This window comes from Heterodontus francisci, chromosome 30 (assembly GCF_036365525.1).
Source record: "Heterodontus francisci isolate sHetFra1 chromosome 30, sHetFra1.hap1, whole genome shotgun sequence".
Taxonomy (NCBI): domain Eukaryota; kingdom Metazoa; phylum Chordata; class Chondrichthyes; order Heterodontiformes; family Heterodontidae; genus Heterodontus; species Heterodontus francisci.
The window spans coordinates 52,460,189-52,479,386 of record NC_090400.1 but is presented as its reverse complement, the minus strand read 5'-3'; the positions used below and the strand labels follow the sequence as shown (position 1 = coordinate 52,479,386).

Genomic DNA, 19,198 nt, shown 5'->3' with positions numbered 1-19,198 from the left:
TTCCTGAATTACCTGTAGGGCCGATTACTCCTATGACTGGGTCTGCAAACACTTCCCTTGCTGACCCTCCCCAAATTCTGAAGTGGAGAAGTCAGAACTTCCCTCCTCTTCCCTCCCTTTGGTCACTTTATTTCATGTAAAAATTGATATAGTGTTCAATAAAATAGAATTAAAAATGTGAAACCACACAAATACAATTCTTCACAACATTTGCTAAAGCTCAACTCCTTCCCCACTTCAACCTGTACTATAGAGGAGTAGAATTGAAGAAGACCCTCAGTGCTAAATATCCACTACACTGATAATCTGTCCCCTCGCTGGGTGTCTCCAGGGTTCCTTGATTTTGTCTCAAAGGCCTTTAGGTTCTCAAATAAGGTTTCAAAATAGCCAAATCATGTATGAAAATCCTTCCGCATTTCCCAGGTTACAGCGATTACTACACTTCAACAACAACCTACAATTATATAGCGCAGTTATTATAGCGGAACATCCCAAGGTGTTCAGCAAGAGCGATATTAATAAAAACATTCTTGACACTGAGCCACTGAAAGAGATATCAGGAAAGCTGACCAAAAACCTTGTCAAAGAGTTAGGTATTAGGGAGCATCCTAAAGAAGGAAAGAGGTGCAGACATTTAAGGAGAGAACTCTAGACCTTAAGGCCAAGTCAGCTGTCAATGGTGGCATGCTTAGTATCGCAGAGGCCAAAATTGGAGAAGTGCAGAGATTGCAAAGGCTCATGTGGCTGGAGGAAGTTACAGAGATAGGTAGGAGCGAGGAAATGGAGGGACTTGAAAACTTCAAAAGTACTTCAGTGGCTGTAAAGTGCTTTGGGATGGCCTGAGGTCGTGAAAGACTCTTTATAAACGTAAATCTATTTCTATGAGTCTGACATCCGCTCATAGGTCACTAGTGCTCAGAGTGGAACTCGCTGTATCCTCTAATCTGCTACACAAACTAAACAGGGAAGGTTATGAAGGCAACAGATGCTGTGAGTCCCTGGTTAAATTGTTGTATGATTTCAGGAAAAGGGTCTCATCTGGAATCTTGTTCAGCCTCCGACAAACACTCCAAGTGCTGTTGCTTTTGAAAAGTCTCATAATTCTGATTCTTAGGGGGAACCTGGAGATTAACATTTGCAGGAAGTTGATTGATTTCTTTTTAGGAGTTGCTTCTCAAATGTCTTATACTCCCAGCCATGATGAATTTCTACCCCAATGCCTTCACATTGTGTGTGTTTGTGAACAGTCATAAACCCCATTGCCATAAGAGGGGAAGAGTGGCCTTGCTTATCTCCTTTGAGTATTTCTATTTGCCCTACGTTTCATTGATTGACTTCTGTCACCATCTTACCCACTTAACAGTGGAAGTTGTATTTTTCTTAGCAATGAGCTAATTTATTTACCTGCAAGGAAAGTTCCAATATCAAACATCCACCATTCAATACATAGCATAAGCATGCTAGGAATTGCAAGACTTATGAAGTGGTCCCACTCCTGCAGGCAGTCAGTAGACCATCCTACATAAAAAACAATGGAGTTACTAAAACAGTGTAAAGTAAGGTGTGAGAAAAACATTCATAACATCCATGGTGGGAGGTATTTCTCACACTGTCTCATGCATTAACCCTTCCGGACCCTTATACTACATCTCCCCCCAAGTCTTTATCCATATATTTATATATTTTACATTAATTTTATTTTTACATACTACCTCATCTCCCCCAAGTCTCTGATATCACAGATTCAATCTGTCAGGAGGCTTCACAACTCTCCCTGATCGTGTTGCTGTCAGATGCAGTAGATTAGTAGTCTTTCTCTGAACTCTTGTTTCTTGACTTGAATGGCTTTCATTGAGGTTTGTAGTATCTGCTGCTTTCTGAATTTCAGGTTCAGCATCTGGTTCGTCCAAATATAGGACTGATTGATGTAGTTGATGAATAGAAATAAGATTCCTCCAGTTTCGTCTTATAGTACCTTCTGAAGTATGTACTAAATAAGATCTCTGTTGATTCTCATCTCGCTGGATGAATAGTCCTTCTCTGCCTTGGTCTCGTACCCATATCTTTTCTCCTTCCATCAACGTGGGTAGGTTCCTGGTACGATAGCTCCTGTTAACAGTTGTCAGCTTATTGCTTTCGGTAAGATGTTTCTCTGTGCACTGCGCATACCTGGCTATTAGAAATCATTTCTTCGATATCTCTCAATGTTCCCCACCACCACACGGATAACTGTGCCCATGCTTTACATTTCGTTATACCCATGTGGCCCTGGTGTATTTTCTCCAAGATGTCTACCCAGAGTGAGTCTGGAATCTCCAGCCTCTCATCATATACCAGCAAATCATCCACAATGGTAAAGTGCCTCTGTGTTCAGAGAAGATTTTCATCCTCCTACCACTGGGATGCTACTGCAGCCAACATTGCTTGCAATATTAGCAGATATAAATGCATTCCTCATCTTGCATCTAAGCATTACAAATTTCTTGGAGCTTTTTTGAACTTGCCGGCCATTGTGATGCAGTGAACTGAGAATCTCATTAATAAAGTTAACATCCTGTTGTGTAGGATGGTCAACAGTAGCTCTGGACAATGTATCTGCTGTTGTTTGCAGCTTGCCCTGCACGAACACCGTTTCGTACGTGAACCTCATTAACATCAACTGGAATCTCTGGAATCTCAGAGGCATCCTAGTGAGTTCCTTTTCATCAAGTAAGGAAACAAGGGGTTTGTGGGCTGTCTCTATGACAACCTTTAAACTGATAATATAATCTGAGAACTTCTCACAAGCCCACGTGACTGCGAGAATTTCTTTCTCTAGGACAGGGTACCTCGTCTCAGTCTCAGAAAATTCTCGAGATGCATAGTAATCCAGTCTTCGACATCCATCTAGTTGTTCTTGAAAAAGGACTGCCCCAACCCTGTAGATGAAGCGTCTGCTGCAATTGTGGTCGGTAATGAGGAGTATTTAATGCACTAAGATATCTGGCGAAATCAGCATAGTTCCTTGATTTTTTGAAATGCTTAGTCCTGATGTGTATCCCAACACCATGCTTGAGCATTCCTTAATAGTTGTCTTAAAGGTTCAGAAACGTGCACTAGATTGGGTAAAAATTTTGCCAGCTGATTACCCATTCCAAGGAATTGTTGAAGATCTTGGGCAGAAGTAGGAAGTGGGAATTCACTAATGGCTCTCGTCTTTTGCAGGTCTGCCATTATGCCCTTGCTACTACCAATGTGTCCTAAGAAATGAGTGGACGTTTTTGAGAATTCACTCTTCTCATTAAGTGTCAGGCAATATTCTTATGACCTATTACTCCTTTAAGGCCCGATAGAATGTTCGACATTCTTCTTTGGAATATTTCTGGTGCTGATGTTATACCGAATGGTAAATGATTGAAACAAAATCTTGTGAACAGAGTAATGAAGGTTGTCAATAACCTTGACTTCTTATCCAACGGAACTTGCCAAAAGCCACTATTCATGTCAAGCTTTGTGAACATGGTACTTCTGGATAATTTTGACAAGCTGTTGTCCACTGAGGACATGAGATGAACTTCTCTTGCCACAGCCTTATTAAGTTGACTCTACACAAATACGAAGATCACCGTTAGGTTTAGGAACTGGAACCATTCCAGAACACCATTCTGTAAGTTCAAAGACAGGAGAAATGACTCTCATCCTGGTCATCTCTTCTAGCTAATGCTGAACTTGCTTCATTGGTAGGTGTGGTATCTTCCTAGGTGTGAAAAGACATACTGGTTTAGCGTCTTTTCGCAACATAATACTATATTTCAGTCTTTGTCATCCTAGACCAGTAAATAATTTCAGAAAGTCTTTTTGGAAGTGACTCTTGGATTCTTGTTGCTTAACTTCTTCCACTTTTCTTGTAAGATGAAGGTCAGTACAAGCTCTTCTACTTAAGAGAGAGAATTCCTGATTCCAGAGAACATAGTGTTTCCAATATTTGCTTTCCCTTGTACTGGAGTGTTGCCTGTAGCTTTCCCTTGACTTTCATTTCAATCCCTCCTGGGCCATGTAACAGAGTTTCTATTGGTTGCAGGCAATGCATTGATAACCACGGTTTGTTGTCTGATAAAACCATTACACTTGCTCCAGTATCTAGTTTTAAATTGGTAATATGTCCGTTGACATATATATCTGCAGACCAAAATGCCTGATTAGGATCATTGCTCTCACCAAAGAAGTTTTCTGATTTCTCTCCTGATGGAGATTGTTCAACTTCATTAATGGCTCTATGTGTGAAGACTTTTTCTTTCGAACCTGTGCGAGTCGAGATTGAACTTTGGCACATCTTCCCAAAATGGCTTACTTTCTTACAGTGAAAGCATTCTGCTTTGTGTTCAGGACACTGTTGGCGACACAGAGTTGGCAGCGTTTCATGGCATCTTGCACACCTCCTCTGCCCTCCCGGTGTACCTTCTTTTCTCATGCTTCTTTTACAGCCTTGTGATTAAAGAACTGTACGGTCACCTGGAGGTTTCCTGAACCAAGGTCTTTCTTCACCTCTCAGGATTTCTCTGTTCTTCTCCCGGACCTCTGCTTGTCTAACCAGCTGAATAGCTGTGTCTAGGGTGAGGTCTTCCTTAGACTGCAATAAATCTGATAGGGATTCATCAGCAATACCTACTGCAATGTGGTCTCGTATTAATTCTACTTTTAGGTCTCCATATTCGCATCCTTCAGCTCGTCTGTAAAGGTCATTAATAAAAGGCTCTACTGTTTCACCTGGTTTCTGGAACCTTCTGTTAAATTTTGCCATTTTTAGAATCTTATTGCTCCTTGGGTTAAAATAGCTATCATAGGCTTTTAAAACTTCAGCAAATTTATCCGATGTCTCATTTATGTCTTGTCTTGCAATAACATCGTCTGCTATTGCCCCAATGGAATACAGCAATGTGTTAACTTGTTCTGCTTCAGACTGGCTGTCTAATTCTAAGCAATTCTGTATCTCAAAAATCTTTTTCACCAAAGTGACCAATTTTGAGTTTGATTTGGTGCTTCCATGTGTCCAAACTTCTCTAGTATCGTAAATTTAAGATCAATGACTTTCTATTTGGTTTACTTTCTTGATAAAATTTCCCCGCCAGTATCAAAAGTTTTCCCACACTTTTCAGCCTCGCATTGACTCCTGCTATGGTCACTGTTCCTCCCTGTGAAACCTTGCCGATAGATCAGGTTTTTCCTTAAATGGAGTTTTGTAGCATTTTACTATACTCCTTCTACTCCCTTCACTTGGAATATGGAGTATTTGCAGCCTCTTTTTTTTTTCACTCGCAGTCGCCACGTGTAATGGCACTGACCTCGGATCTGCCCTCACTAAGGACCTCTGGTTTTCCCGATGCTGCCTGCCGAGTGTCCATGGAACAAACTTCTACCCTCTTTCAGGGTTGTTCACCAGATCCCCGACCATTGCTTTGGTTTCTGACTCAAAGCCTGCGATCGCTGGACCAGAATTTTTTTCACAGACCATCGCCTCTGTGGTACAGTCTGAAAGCCTCTACAAGGCGATTCCCCGACTCTTCATGACGCCTTCATCCACGGAGCAGCTCTGGAGCTTTTTCACAACATCTTCTTCAGTTCTGCAGTTTTGGCACCTTTTTTCAGATCCGCCTTCTTCAAAGTAATTCTTCAAATTCTTCTGCGTTTGGATGGTAAGAACCACAGCTGGTCACCGTGTTGTATGCTTGGTTAGTCTGCCACCATTTTGTGCATTTGGTTAGTCTAGCTAGGAGAGATTACCGAGTCTTCAGTAATTTTAACATTAACTCATTTATTACAAATTAACTATATACAGCTTTACATACGTTTGTGTGACTTCTCTGAAGCCGTACTGCTTCTCCTTCAAGTCTCTCTCACACGTGGGGCCAGATTTTACCAAGCCCACAACATCAGGCTCCGTGGTGGGGGGTCGGAGGGGGGGGGGGGGGGCCAGAAAATGGTTCTGGCAGCAGTCTGTCACGGAGGCCGACGCTGGGAGGGCCCAGCCCGATCCTCCCGGCGGCAGCGAGGCTCCGTGGCAGCCCCCCCGCCGCTGGGCGACGGGACACAGATTTAAGTATATAAATTAATTAAATGAATAAATTACAATACACTTACCTGGGATCTTACAGGCCCCACCGCGATCTTCAGAGCAGCGGCCAGCACTCCCACGCCTTCAATTCCCCAAGTGGGGAAAGCCGGTGTGACACTTGTAGGGAGGGGGGAGGAATTAATATATTTTGTGGGGTGGGGGGGGGGGGGGTTGGCAGAGATGGGATCAAATAGACGTAATGGGTGTAGGAGATGGTGGGAAGGAGTGAACTTTAAACTTTGTGCAGTCCTGGAGAAGATCAGATTGAAAAGGTAAGTGTTTTGGGGGCGGGGCTGAGGGGAAATAGTTAATGTAATTGTTATTGTGGGGGTGGAAAGGGTTGTTAGGAATGTATTTATTAAATTCTGGGGGGATACTGCTTTACAATATTAAGTATGCCAGCAGGGCCGGCTGCCCTTTAAAAATGGCATCAACACCTGTGCACAGGCAGCTGATGCCATTGCCGGGGACGGACGGACAGCCCGCCCCCTCCACATGATCGGGGGTGGGGGGGGGGGGGGGAGCCGGCCGCCCCAAATTTAAATGAGCCTCTGCGTGGAAGATTGCGGCGGCTCGTTGGCATGTGGCCCACCCATTTTTTTTTAAGCTTGCTGCCGAGATCGGCGGCAGGCTCTTAAAATCCAGCACGTAATCTCTTACATCATCATGGTGGAGGCATTCCTGACACTGTCTCAAATATTAACCCTTACAAACCCTGATACTACAACCCGTTTCACACCATTGCCCAAAGTTGACATTACCTGCCCACGTCCCAATGTACAACTTTTTCCATCGAATGTATACAAACAGGAGAATAGCTTGACAGTACTGAGAGACAACATTGGCAGCAGCCGAGCCTCTGAAAAACAAGATCAACTATTAAAGGTAGCTTCAAATGAAGTTTCGGTCATTGTTCAGTGAAAGTTTCATTTATCAGAACTGAAATTCAAATATACATATATATATTTGATGCTTTAAACTTTTTTAAAGTTCTTTGCTACTTACGGCACTCCCAGTGTCAGCACACGGAGTAAGAGATAATTGATCACAGCATTGAAGATGTTGGCTATGAAACCAGTGAAAATCGGAGGCATGATGATTCCCTGAGGTGGGAACAAAACAATAAAGTCAGTCCTCGGAATTGCCCTTCAATAAACCAACAGGGTGTGTGACACGGTGCCAAGATAGCAGGAAGATAGGGTGAAACTGCTCTCCCAATGTCCATGTTTGGGATACAATGTGCCCTCGATCTAAAAGGATCCCCTTTCCCTCACTTGGGTCAAGGCTCATTGCTGGAACTTGTCCGCTTGTAGGTGCCGACTACTTGTCCACATTTGCAGTTAGAGCAACAAATTCCCTGTGCTCCATGGAGCAGCTCCATCTATCATTGTGCTTCCCCTAGAGTGTATCCACTGATTTCAGACAATAGCCTCATCTCTCTGATAAGTGTCCCGCTCAACCAATTCCCCTGATGCTGCCATTCCATGCTCTCTGAGTCGGTTTCACCAATGGAAGAATCTACAATTAAAGGAATGTAAGGTTCCTCCTTTGAAATCTTGCTCCCTAATGGGTGTGTATGTGTGCATGTTCAATGCTTAGAGGTCACCACCAACCAGAAGCAGAATCAGGCCAGCCATATCAACACTGTGGCTGCAAGGCAGGATGGATACTGAGTACTCTAAAATGAGTGGCTCACTTCTTGATCCCTCAAAGCCTCTCTGTCATCTGAAAGTCATGAATCTGGTTGAATACTGAACACTCAGCTGGTTGGCGGCAACTACGTCAACACTCATGAAGCTTGATTTGCTTTATTGGTGTCCCTAGACTCAGTATCCACCCCTCTACCAGTGGCACACTGTGACTGTGGCTGCAGCATCTACTGTCTACAGGATGCACTGCAGATTCTCACCCAGCTTACTTTTGTGAGTACATCTCCCCAGCAATCCCCATGACCTCTACCACCTAAAGAACGCAAGAGCAACAATGTCATGGGAAATCCACTGTGTGCAGGTTCCCTTCTGTCCCACACCATCCTGACTTGGACATGTGTAGTTGCTGCTTCATTGTCCTCGGTCAATATCCTGGAATTCTCTACCTAACAGCATCAAGGGAGTACCAGCACTACACAGACTGCAGCAGTTCAAAGAGAAGGCTCGTTAACACTGTCTCAGGGCAAATAAGGACAAACAATAAATGCAGCCTTGCCAGCATTGCCCACCTCCTGAGAACAAACTAAAAGGTTGGCATCAACCCACTGGGGGAATAGAGAATCAAAGCGCCAACATTAAGGTGCTGTCTCTCAGTATTTCGCTGGGGAGAGACTTACAGTCATTAAAAACAAAAAGACGCTGTGATAATTTTCACATTAACAGTCTGAGTGATAATCTGCTGATTGCCTGCCCATTGTAGGTGCAACTTGATTTTTATCCCTTTGATTACGTTGGCATGAAAATTAGACGGGTTTTACATTCAGCGATCAGCTCCACTGGATTACTATCCAGAGAGTGAAGGTGGAAGTGGCTGCCACATGATGCCTTTGGGCTGAGAAACTAGTTTCATTTATTCAGCCACAAGGAGTAGTTGAGGTGAACAGCATAGACATATTTAAGGCAATGCTAGATAAGCACACGAAGGAGAAAGGAATCAAAAGATATGTTAATGGGGTTAGATGAAGAAAGGTGGGAGGAGGCGGATGTGGAGCATTAACACCATTGTGGATCAATTGGACTAAGTAGCCTGTTTCTGTGCTGTAAATATTTTGTAATACTATATCAGTGTAAGCACTTTTTCTAAATTAGCTCCTGAAATATTATGAATCCGCTTTCCAATTGCAGTTAACCATCAAAATAAGGGAAGTGAAACTGACAATTCCCAAATATATCTTATTGTAATAATTATTAAAGTATTTTCATGCACACTCCAAAATTCAGTGACTTTACCTGATTCTGAAGGTATCTGATCTCTAACTCATAGAGAAATGTTGCCTAAGAAATAATGTTGAAAAGAATTATCAGCAGATAGTGTATTAATCACTTGAAATAAAAAGGAAGTTACATTCATACTTACTTCAAAAGTTTGAGGCAGACCTGTATTGGGGTTATGTTCAACCAGACTGCAGGCCATTTGCACAGGTCCTGCATGGCCAGATTGTTGCCAGATCTCAAAAATCCTGAGTGCTGCATTGATGTGTTAGCTGTGGCTCAGTTCTTAGCACGCTTATATCTGAGCCACAAGATTGGGGGTTTAAGTTCCATTCCAGAGCAATCTAGGCTGGTACTCAAGGGGCATAACCTGGGAGTGCTGCAGTGTTGGAGGTGCTGCTTTTCAGATAACATGTTAAAAGGTGACTCTGTTGGGTGGATATTAAGGATCCCATGGCATCATGTTGAAGAGCAATGGTGTTGTATCTGGTGCCCTAACCAATATTTATCTCTGAATCAATATTTAAAAAGCAGATTATCTGATTATTTACCACATTTTCAAATCGCGTCCATACTGGGTTCTGACCCCACAGTTCTTTGAAAAGCTGGCCCCAAGTCTACAGTGAATATGTTCAAGGCTTTCACACGTACAGTGAGGTGAGTTTATTGTGCACTCACGAGACTATCATATAAAATTGAGATAGACTGAGGTAAAATTTAATCAATGTAATATCAAATAGAGAGAGAGACAAGATTAAATATAGACAATACCATATACAATGGAGAGAGAGTGAGGTAAAATATGATGTCAACTAGAGAGAGACTGAGGTAAATTTTAATCAGTGTAATATAGGGATCACAGAGGGAGACCCATTTTAAAAATAGGACAACTTCTGTTGGGTTTGTAGGTCTTGGTTTGTGGAGTGTTTTGTAAGATCCAGTGAAGTTTTGCACTTGTGGGTTGACGGTTGTTTGATTAGATATTGTACCATTTTGTTGTAACATTAAAGTACAGCGTATGTTGAGTGACAGTTTTTTGACCAATTACAGGGCATCTGGTGAGTAGGGAAGACACACCTTTCGTGGGTGGTGCCTGGCACATGTGAATGTGCATGGAAAGGAGACTATGGTAATTGGTACTGGAGAGATTTGGGATAAAACAGGTTTGACATCACAGAATTTAAAGAAAAAAAATAGAGACTGAGGGAGAGCATCAAGAGGATATTTTTTGAAATTGTATTCACAAAAGCAATATTTGGCCACAATTGAGGAAATTCAAACTTGAAGAAAACATAAGAGTAACACCCGATTAAAAAGTGTTTGCAGATTGGTTTCTTCAACTAGGGGATGAAAATTTGGGAAATTCAATTGAAATATTGGAGAAGTGTTTTTCTGAGGAATCACATTGTACTCATTTCCTATATGGTGAAAGCATTGATGCATTTGATACAACTTATTATTTGAAAGCTGTTCTTTGTGCTAAGAATGAAGATGCACTAGGTTTGAATGAAAATACTTTAGAAAAGCTGTCAGATGAATTAAAAGAATACATCAGTGTTGACTCTATAGGAAAAGATGATAGTTTCCAGAGTTTCTACGCAGTTTAACTCCAATGGGCATGCCAGCACACAAACTTAGGCTCAAGGAAGGAGCAGTTATAATGTTTTACAAAACTTGAATCCTTAGCAAGGACTTTGTCATGGAAGCTGGTTTCTTCAGTGATAGATGCTGAAAATATAACGGGCAGTTCTGAAGGAAATAGAGCTGTTACTCCACAAATTACATTGAGCCTATTAGATGTAAAGCTGCCTTTTCAACTTAGGAGAAAACAGTTGCCAATTACACTTTCATATTCTATGACTATAAACAAGTCGCAAGAACAGACTTTTGACAACATTTTTATTTGTATTCCTAGGCCTGTTTTTACCCACGGGCAGCTTTATGTAACTTTTTCCAGAGTGAGAAGTTTTGATTCTGTTAAAGTCTTTGGTGAGAGGATAACTAGAAATCCTGTATTTAAAGAAGTGTTGTTGCAATAAAGATACTAATTTCACCGCAAATGTTTTGCGGGCCTCTGTTAGTTTTAATGATTTAGACAAAGAGACCAAGAGTAGTGTATCTAGGTTTGCTGATGATACAAAGCTAGGTGGGAAAGCAAGCTGTGAGGAGGACACAAGGAGACTGCAAAGAGACATAAACAGGTTAGGTGAATGGGCAACAAGCTTGCAGATGGAGTATAATAGACACATAGAAGAATTACGGCACAGAAGGAGGCCATTTAGCCCATCGTGTCCATGCCGGCTGAAAAAACTAGCTGCCCAGTCTAATCCCATCTTCCAGCACCTGGTCCATAACCTCGCAGGCTACAGCACTTCAGGTGCATGTCCAGGTACCTTTTAAAAGAGTTGAGGGTTTCTGCCACCACCACCATTCCTGGCAGTGAATTCCAGACACTCACCACCCTCTGAGTGAAAAAGTTTTCCTCATGTCCCCTCTAATCCTTCTACCAATCACCTTAAATCTGTACCCCATGGTAATTGACCTCTCCGCTAGGGGAAACAGGTCCTTCCTGTTTGCTCTATCTAGGCCCCTCATAATTTTGTACACCTCAATTAAGTCATCCCTCAGCCTCCTCTGTTCTAAGGAAAACAACCCTAGCCTATTCAATCTTTCTGCATAGCTGCAACTTTCAAGCCCTGGCAACATTCTTGTAAATCTCCTCCATACTCTCTCCAGGGCAATTTTTTTCTTCCTGTAATGTGGTGACCAGAACTGTACGCAATACTCCAGCTGCGGCCTAACCAGCATTTTGTACAGTTCCAGCAGTACATCCCTGCTTTTGTATTCTATACCTCAGCCAATAAAGGAAAGCATTCCATATGCCTACTTCACCACTCTACCTACCTGTCCTGCTACCTTCAGGGACCTGTGGACATGCACTCCAAGGTCTCTCGCTTCTTCTTACCCCTCTTAATATCCTCCCGTTTATTGTGTATTCCCTCGCTTTGTTTCCCCTCCCTTTCTTAACACTTCTCTGGATTGAATTCCGTTTGCCATTTTCCACCCATTCAACCAAACCATTGATATCATTCTGGAGTCTACAGCTATCCTCTTCACTATCAACTACATGGCCAATTTTTGTCTCATCAGCAAATTTCCCAATCATGTCTCCCACATTTAGGTTCAAATCATAAATATACAGCACAAACAGCAAGCGACCCAACACTGCGCCCTGTGGAACACCACTGGAAACTGCTTTCCATTCGCAAAAACATCCATTGACTACTACCCTTTGTTTCCTGTCACTGAGCCAATTTTGGATCCAACCTGTCACATTTCCCTGTATCCCGTGGGCTTTCATTTTACTGACCAGTCTGCCATGTGGGACCTTGTCAAATGCCTTACTAAAATCCATGTAGACCACATCCACTGCACTACCCTCATCAATCCTCCTTGTTACTTCCTCAAAAAACTCAATCACGTTGGTAAGACATGACCTTCCCTTAACAAATCCATGCTGACTATCCCTGATTAATTCGTGCCTTTCTAAGTGACAGTTTATCCTGTCCCTCAGAAATGATTCTAATAATTTACCCACCACCGAGGTCAGACTGACAGGCCTATAATTATTTGGCCTATCCCTCGCTCCCTTTTTAACGTTCGCAGACCTCCAATCCTCCGGCACCTCACCCGTATCCAGTGAGGATTTGAAGACGATCCTCAGCGCATCTGTTATTTCCTCCCTGGCTTCCTTTAACAACCTGGGTGCAATCCATCCGGCCCTGGTGATTTATCCACTTTCAAGGATGTCAGACCCTCTAGTTCTTCCTCTCTCATTATGTTTGTCATATCTAATATTTCACACTCTTCCTCTTTAACTACAATGTCTGCATCAACCATCTCCTTTGTGGAGAATGTGGAGAAGTGTGAGGTTATTCACTTTGGCAGTAAGAACAGAAAAGTAGAATATTTTTTAAAAGGCGTGAAACTTTTAAATGTTGATATTCAGTCAGACCTTGGTGTACTCGTACAAGGAACACAGAAAGTTGTCATGCAGGTACAGCAAGCAATTGGGAAGGCAAAAGGCATGTTGGCCTTTATTGCAAGGGGATTGGAGTATAGGAATAAAGAAGCCTTGCTACAATTGTACAGGACTTTGGTGACACTACACCCAGAATACTGTGCAGTTTTGATCCCACATTTAAGGAAGGATATACTTGCATTGGAGGCAGTGCAGCAAAGGTTCACTAGATTGGTTCCTGGAATGAGAGAGTTGTCCTATGGTGAGAGGCTGAGTAAATTGGGCCTATACTCTCTGGAGTTTAGAAGAATGAGAAGCTGTTATTATAGAAACATAAGATTTTGAAGGCTCTTGATAGGGTAGACACTGAGAGGTTGTTTCCACTAGCTGAGGAATATATAACATGGGGGCACAGTCTCAGAATAAGGGGTTGAGCATTCAGGACTGAGATGAGGAGAAACTCAAAGGGTTGTGAACCTTTGGTGTTCTTTACCGCAGAGAGTTGTGGATGCTCCATCATTCAGTATATTTAAGGTTGATATGGACAGGTTTTTGGTCTGTCAGGGAATCAAGGGATATGGGGAGCAGGCAGGAAAGTGGAGTTGAGGCAGAAGAGCAGCCATTATTGTACTGAATGGTGAAACAGGCTCGAGGGGCCGTATGGTCTACTCCTGCTCCAATTTCTTATGGTCATACGACCACGAGAAGAATGCGGGTTACTGTGTTCAGCCTCAGCTAATCCTGGGTCGTGAGGGGTAAGAAATGAGCTACTCTTGATAACCAGTTACTTATGATGGAGCGTCTGCGCGTGTGTGTGGACATTGAATGGAGCAGGGGTCGGTTCACCTGTGATGCTCTCCAAGATCAAAGAGCTGCCAACTCTCACTCTTCAGCTCACATATGGGTGAGATACTGGAGCTCTGATGGCAGCTGTCTTTGAGTTGTTCAAGACTACTTCCATTATCTAGCCATGGGGCACTGAGGCATTATGACTCCCCAAATGAGATCACTAGGAGGATCTAGGTATGGCTTGATGAATGGTCCATTTACCCAGTTAGTCACAGGGCAATCCACTGTGATCTTTACTGAAAGAACTCTTCTTAATTTTTTTTTTAGTTTAGAGATACAGCACTGAAACAGGCCCTTCGGCCCACCGAGTCTGTGCCGACCAACAACCACCCATTTATACTAACCCTACAGTAATCCCATATTCCCTATCACCTCCCTACACTAAGGACAATTTACAACGGCCAATTTACCTATCACCTGCAAGTCTTTTGGATGTGGGAGGAAACCGGAGCACCCGGCGAAAACCCACACAGACACAGTGAGAACTTGAAAACTCCACACAGGCAGTACCCAGAATCGAACCCGGGTCCCTGGAGCTGTGAGGCCACGGTGCTAACCACTGCGCCACTGTGCCGCCCATAATCTGTCCACATTTCCGATAAAGAATGACCAGTTCTGTGTGTGTGTCTGCTACCAGTAATAATTTACTTACAGGAAGAGCAGGAATAAATATCTTCACATAGAGTTGTGCTAACCTGCAAGAAAATAGAAAATGCTGATAACAGTAGTGAAACCATAGAACATCACCATCTGTAACCAACGGTAAACTCAAACCAAGGTAGCAAAGTCATGCAGCACAGTGAAGTATCAATATACGATGCGACAGCAATGAAGGCAGAGGATTAGACCTGGCACATAGTGGAGTCTCAGCCAGGCTTCAGTGGGAGACACAATATAAGAAGGAAAACAACGTACTGCAGAGATGGCCACCCCTGGCAACCCTGATGTTTCTACTGATATCTGGTTTGGTGCAACATTGATACAGGCATGAAATCGACTTTTCAGGCTGGAGGAAGGTTTGTAGTGGAGATCTGCGGGTCAGTGTTGGGACCCTTGCTTTTCCTGATATAGAAATGACCTAGACCTTAGTGTACAGGGCACTATTTCAAAGTTTGCAGATGATACAAAACTTGGGAGCATTGTGAACTGTGAGGAGGATAGTGTAGAACACCAAAAGGATATAGACAAGTTGGTGGAATGGGCAGACAGGTGACAGATGAAGCTCAATGCAGAGAAATGTGAAGTGCTTCATTTTGGTAGAAAGAGCATGGAGAGACAATATATAATAAAGGGTATATTTCTAAAGGGGGTCCAGGAGCAGTGGGACTTGGGTATATATGTGCATAAATCATTAAGGGCGGCACAGTGGCGCAGTGGTTAGCACCGCAGCCTCACGGCTCCAGCGACCCGGGTTCAATACTGGGTACTGCCTGTGTGGAGTTTGAAAGTTCTCCCTGTGTCTGCGTGGGTTTCCTCCGGGTGCTCTGGTTTCCTCCCACATGCCAAAAGACTTGCAGGTTGATAGGTAAATTGGCCATCAGCAATTGCCCCTAGTATAGGTAGGTGGTAGGGAAATATAGGGACAGGTGGGGATGTGGTAGGAATATGGAATTAGTGTAGGATTAGTATAAAATGGGTGGTTGATGGTCAGCACAGACTTGGTGGGCCGAAAGGCCTGTTTCAGTGCTGTATCTCTAAAAGAAAAAAAAGAAAAAAGTAATTGAAGGTGGCAGGACAGGTTGAGAACGCGGTTAATAAAGCATACAGTGCCCTGGGCTTTATTAATAGTGGCATAGAGTACAAAAGCAAGGAAGTTATTTTGAACTTGTCTAAGGCACTAGGTCAGCCTCAGCTGGAGTATTGCGTCCAGTTCTGGGTGCCTGTCATGCTAGACCTGCCAAGAATGAGGCATATTAATTTTGCCATATGGACATTAAATTTCAAATTGTTGCTGGTAAGAAGAGAAGGCCTGTTACAAGGGCTGCCAGACATTTACATTGCAATAGGGACAAGAGAGGCTACTTCCTTTATCCATTTGTTACGACCAGGTGAGAAAGGCGTCTAGGGGTCTTTCTCAGCCTTCACCTGGTCTTATTGTAATAGGGTTTTAATTTTTTAACACACCGTGTTTTGAGTTCCCCCTTGGTAAATCCTTGTTCACCACTTTCCAGTTATAAGGCAAGGAAATGAGCATGAACGGCTTTCTTAGGTTTAAAGAAGAAAAGTGAAATTTATTAAAACTTAAACTTAATCTCTAATGTGGTTAACGCCTACGGATACACACCGCACCCCACGCTAGCATGCATACACGATACACACATGCAAAAAGAGACAGAAAAGCGCAGAAGAAAAATAGTGGAGAGGTTTGAAGCAATCTCCGAAGAGGGATTTTTGTTACTGTGCTTCGAGCGCGCTGTAGTCCTTGCTTGTCGGTAGATCTTGCTTTTCACTGGGGCGCAGTATTCTTCTTAAACATTGTTCATTGTCGGAGACTTTTCTCTCTTGGAGTTCATATGTCTTCAATGGATTCCGAAGCTGGTGTGAACGAGATGAGAGCAGACAGCAGCGAGGTCTTTTCCAGTCCAGGGAGCAAAGAGCTTTCTGAGTTCACATTCTCTGTGGCAAGTTCAAATTCAAAAAGCTCCAATAGCTAGTTAGTCATGTGACTAAACTGGTCTGATCACGTCTGTTTGTGTATTCGACCATCTTAGCAGTTAACCTGGAATGCTAGCCTCTCTACCTTCAACGTCTGGTAATCAAAAGTCCATTGTGGATTAAATTGGAGCAGGGAGTGACCCCTTTGTCCTTTCCAAGTACTATCTGTTACTATGCAAATATCTTTCCAGTCAGGGACTTGGCAATCCCTTGTAATAGGCCTTTTCTTCCCAGCAACAATTTTGAAATTTAATGTCCATGTGGCGAAATATCTGTGCCCCATTCTTGGCAGGTGGGGGCCTACATGACACATTTAACCCACAATGGACTTTGAGCACCAGTCATTGAAAGCAGGGAAGCACATTCCAGGCCCTGCTAAAATGATACAATCCACAGAGCCAAGACGTGGTCAGACCAGTTAGTCACATGACTAACCTGCTTAGTAACCTGGGTTTTTCTGAATTGTACAAACAGTTTGAACTGAAAAATAGATTGTTTTCTGCTGGATTGAGACAATCTCTCCAGTTTGCTCCCATCTCTTTCTCACAAGCCTCTGAATCCACTGAAGACACATGAACCAAGAGAGAAAAGTCTCCTACAATGAATAAGGTTTAAGAAGAATATGGACCCCAACGAAAAGTAAGATCTACCTACAATCAAGGACTCTACAGTGAGCTCGAAGAACTGTAACAAAAACTCTTCAGATATTGCCTCAAACTTTTCCACTTTATTTTCTTCTCTTTTCTGCCTCTATTTGCATGTGTAAATTGTGTATGCATGCTAGCGTGGGCACATCGTGTATCTGTAGGCATCAACCGAAGTAGAGTTTAAGTTCAAGTTTAATAAATTTCAACTTTTCTTCATTAAACCTAGGAAAACCTGTTTGTGCTGGTTCCTTTGCCTTATAGTTGGAAAACGGTGAACAAGGATTCACCAAGGGGGAGCTAAAAATAGTGTGTAAAAAAATAAAACCCTGTTATGGTAAGACCAGGTGAAGGCTGAGAGGGATCCCTAGACCCCTTTCTCACTTGGTCGTAACAGTGCCGCACTTTAGGAAAGACGTGAGGGCATTGGAGAAAGTACAGAAAAGATTCATGAGAATGGTTCCAGTGATGAGGAACTTCAGTTATGAAGATAGATTGGAGAAGTTCGGACTGTTTTCCTTGGAGAAGAGAAGGCTGAGTGGTGATTTGATAGAGGTATTCAAAATCATGAGGGGTCCAGGCAGAGTAAATAGAGAGAAACTGTTCCCACTTGTGAAAGAATCAAGAACGAGATGGCATAGATTTAAAGTATTTGGTAAGAGAAACAAAGCAACATGAGGAAAAACATTTTCACACAGCGAGTGGTTATGGTCTGGAATGCACTGCCTGAGAACATGGCGGGAGCAGATTCAATTGAGGCATTCAAAAGGGAATTACACTGTTTTAGGAAAATGAAGAATGTGCAGGGTACGGGGAGAAGATGGGGGAATGGCACTAGATGAATTGCTCGTTTGGAGAGCTGGTGCAGACGCGATGGGCCGAATGGCCTCATTCTGCACTGTAACGATTCTGTAACATTCATTGTACTGCCTCATTTACAAAAGCCCAAATGTCTTGTTTTTGCGGCTGCCCGGAATGCCTGAAAATACCAATATGGCAGTGCCCATCACGCAGGTGTAGCCTGGGTGCAGGATGTTGCTTCCTGAAACTGATCCTTTTTGACCCCGTTTTCTGCCGGAAAATTGACACAACAAGGACCGTTCCCGACATTCCAGCCTAGCAGTGATGTATTTCAAACCCATTTATCATGTAAATCATTCACATTCAGTTTGAAATGGTAGGAAGGGCAGTACTTGGTGAGGGTACAGAAGAGATTTACTAGAATGGTTCCACATTTGAGGGAGTGCACTGATGTGGATAGACTGGGGAAGTTGGTTTTTAGTTTTAGTTTTAGAGATACAGCACTGAAACAGGCCCTTCGGCCCACCGAGTCTGTGTCGACCATCAACCACCCATTTATACTAATCCTACACTAATCCCATATTCCTACCACATCCCCACCTGTCCCTATATTTCCCTACCACCTACCTATACTAGGGACAATTTAGAATGGCCAATTTACCTACCAACCTGCAAGTCTTTTGGCTTGTGGGAGGAAACCGGAGCACCCGGAGAAAACCCACGCAGACACAGGGAGAACTTGCAAACTCCACACAGGCAGTACCCAGAATTGAACCCGGGTCCCTGGAGCTGTGAGGCTGCGGTGCTAACCACTGTGCCGACCAACAACGGTGTTGTTCTCCGTTGAGCAGTGAAAGCTAAGAGAAGATATGATAGAGGTGTTTAGAATCATGAAGGATTTAAATAGAGTAAATAAAAAAGAAATTGTTTCCAATAGCTGAAAGTTTGATAACCAGAGAGCACAGATTCAAGGTGATTAGTGAAAGAACCAGAGGCAACATGAGGAATAACTGTTTTACACAATGACTGGTTGGAATTCGGAATGCACTGCCTGGGAGGCTGGTGGGTATAGGTTCACAGTGGCCTTCAAGGGAAATTGGATAAATACTAGGAGAAATAAAATTACAGGGATATCTGGAAAGAGTTGGAGTGGGACTAACTGGATTGCTGTTCAAAAGAGCCAGCACAGACTTGATGGGCCAAATGGCCTCCTTCT

The 19,198-nt window shown here is 43.1% G+C and overlaps 2 protein-coding genes across 2 annotated transcripts in view; one reads left to right on the top strand and one right to left on the bottom strand.

Annotated features, from left to right (window-relative positions):
• nxn (nucleoredoxin) overlaps positions 1–19,198 on the top strand; it is a 312,185-nt gene that overhangs the window by 48,395 nt on the left and 244,592 nt on the right. The gene's annotated exons all lie outside the window — the stretch shown is intronic.
• The window catches only part of LOC137346784 (multidrug and toxin extrusion protein 1-like), a 59,400-nt gene that overhangs the window by 33,227 nt on the left and 6,975 nt on the right, over positions 1–19,198 (bottom strand). The window contains exons 5-9 of the mRNA XM_068010627.1: positions 14,535–14,577; positions 9,031–9,075; positions 7,097–7,194; positions 6,853–6,950; positions 1,405–1,518 (exon numbers count right to left, since the gene is read on the bottom strand). Of these exons, the coding sequence (XP_067866728.1) occupies positions 1,405–1,518; positions 6,853–6,950; positions 7,097–7,194; positions 9,031–9,075; positions 14,535–14,577 (398 nt within the window). The remainder of the gene's footprint in view (positions 1–1,404; positions 1,519–6,852; positions 6,951–7,096; positions 7,195–9,030; positions 9,076–14,534; positions 14,578–19,198) is intronic.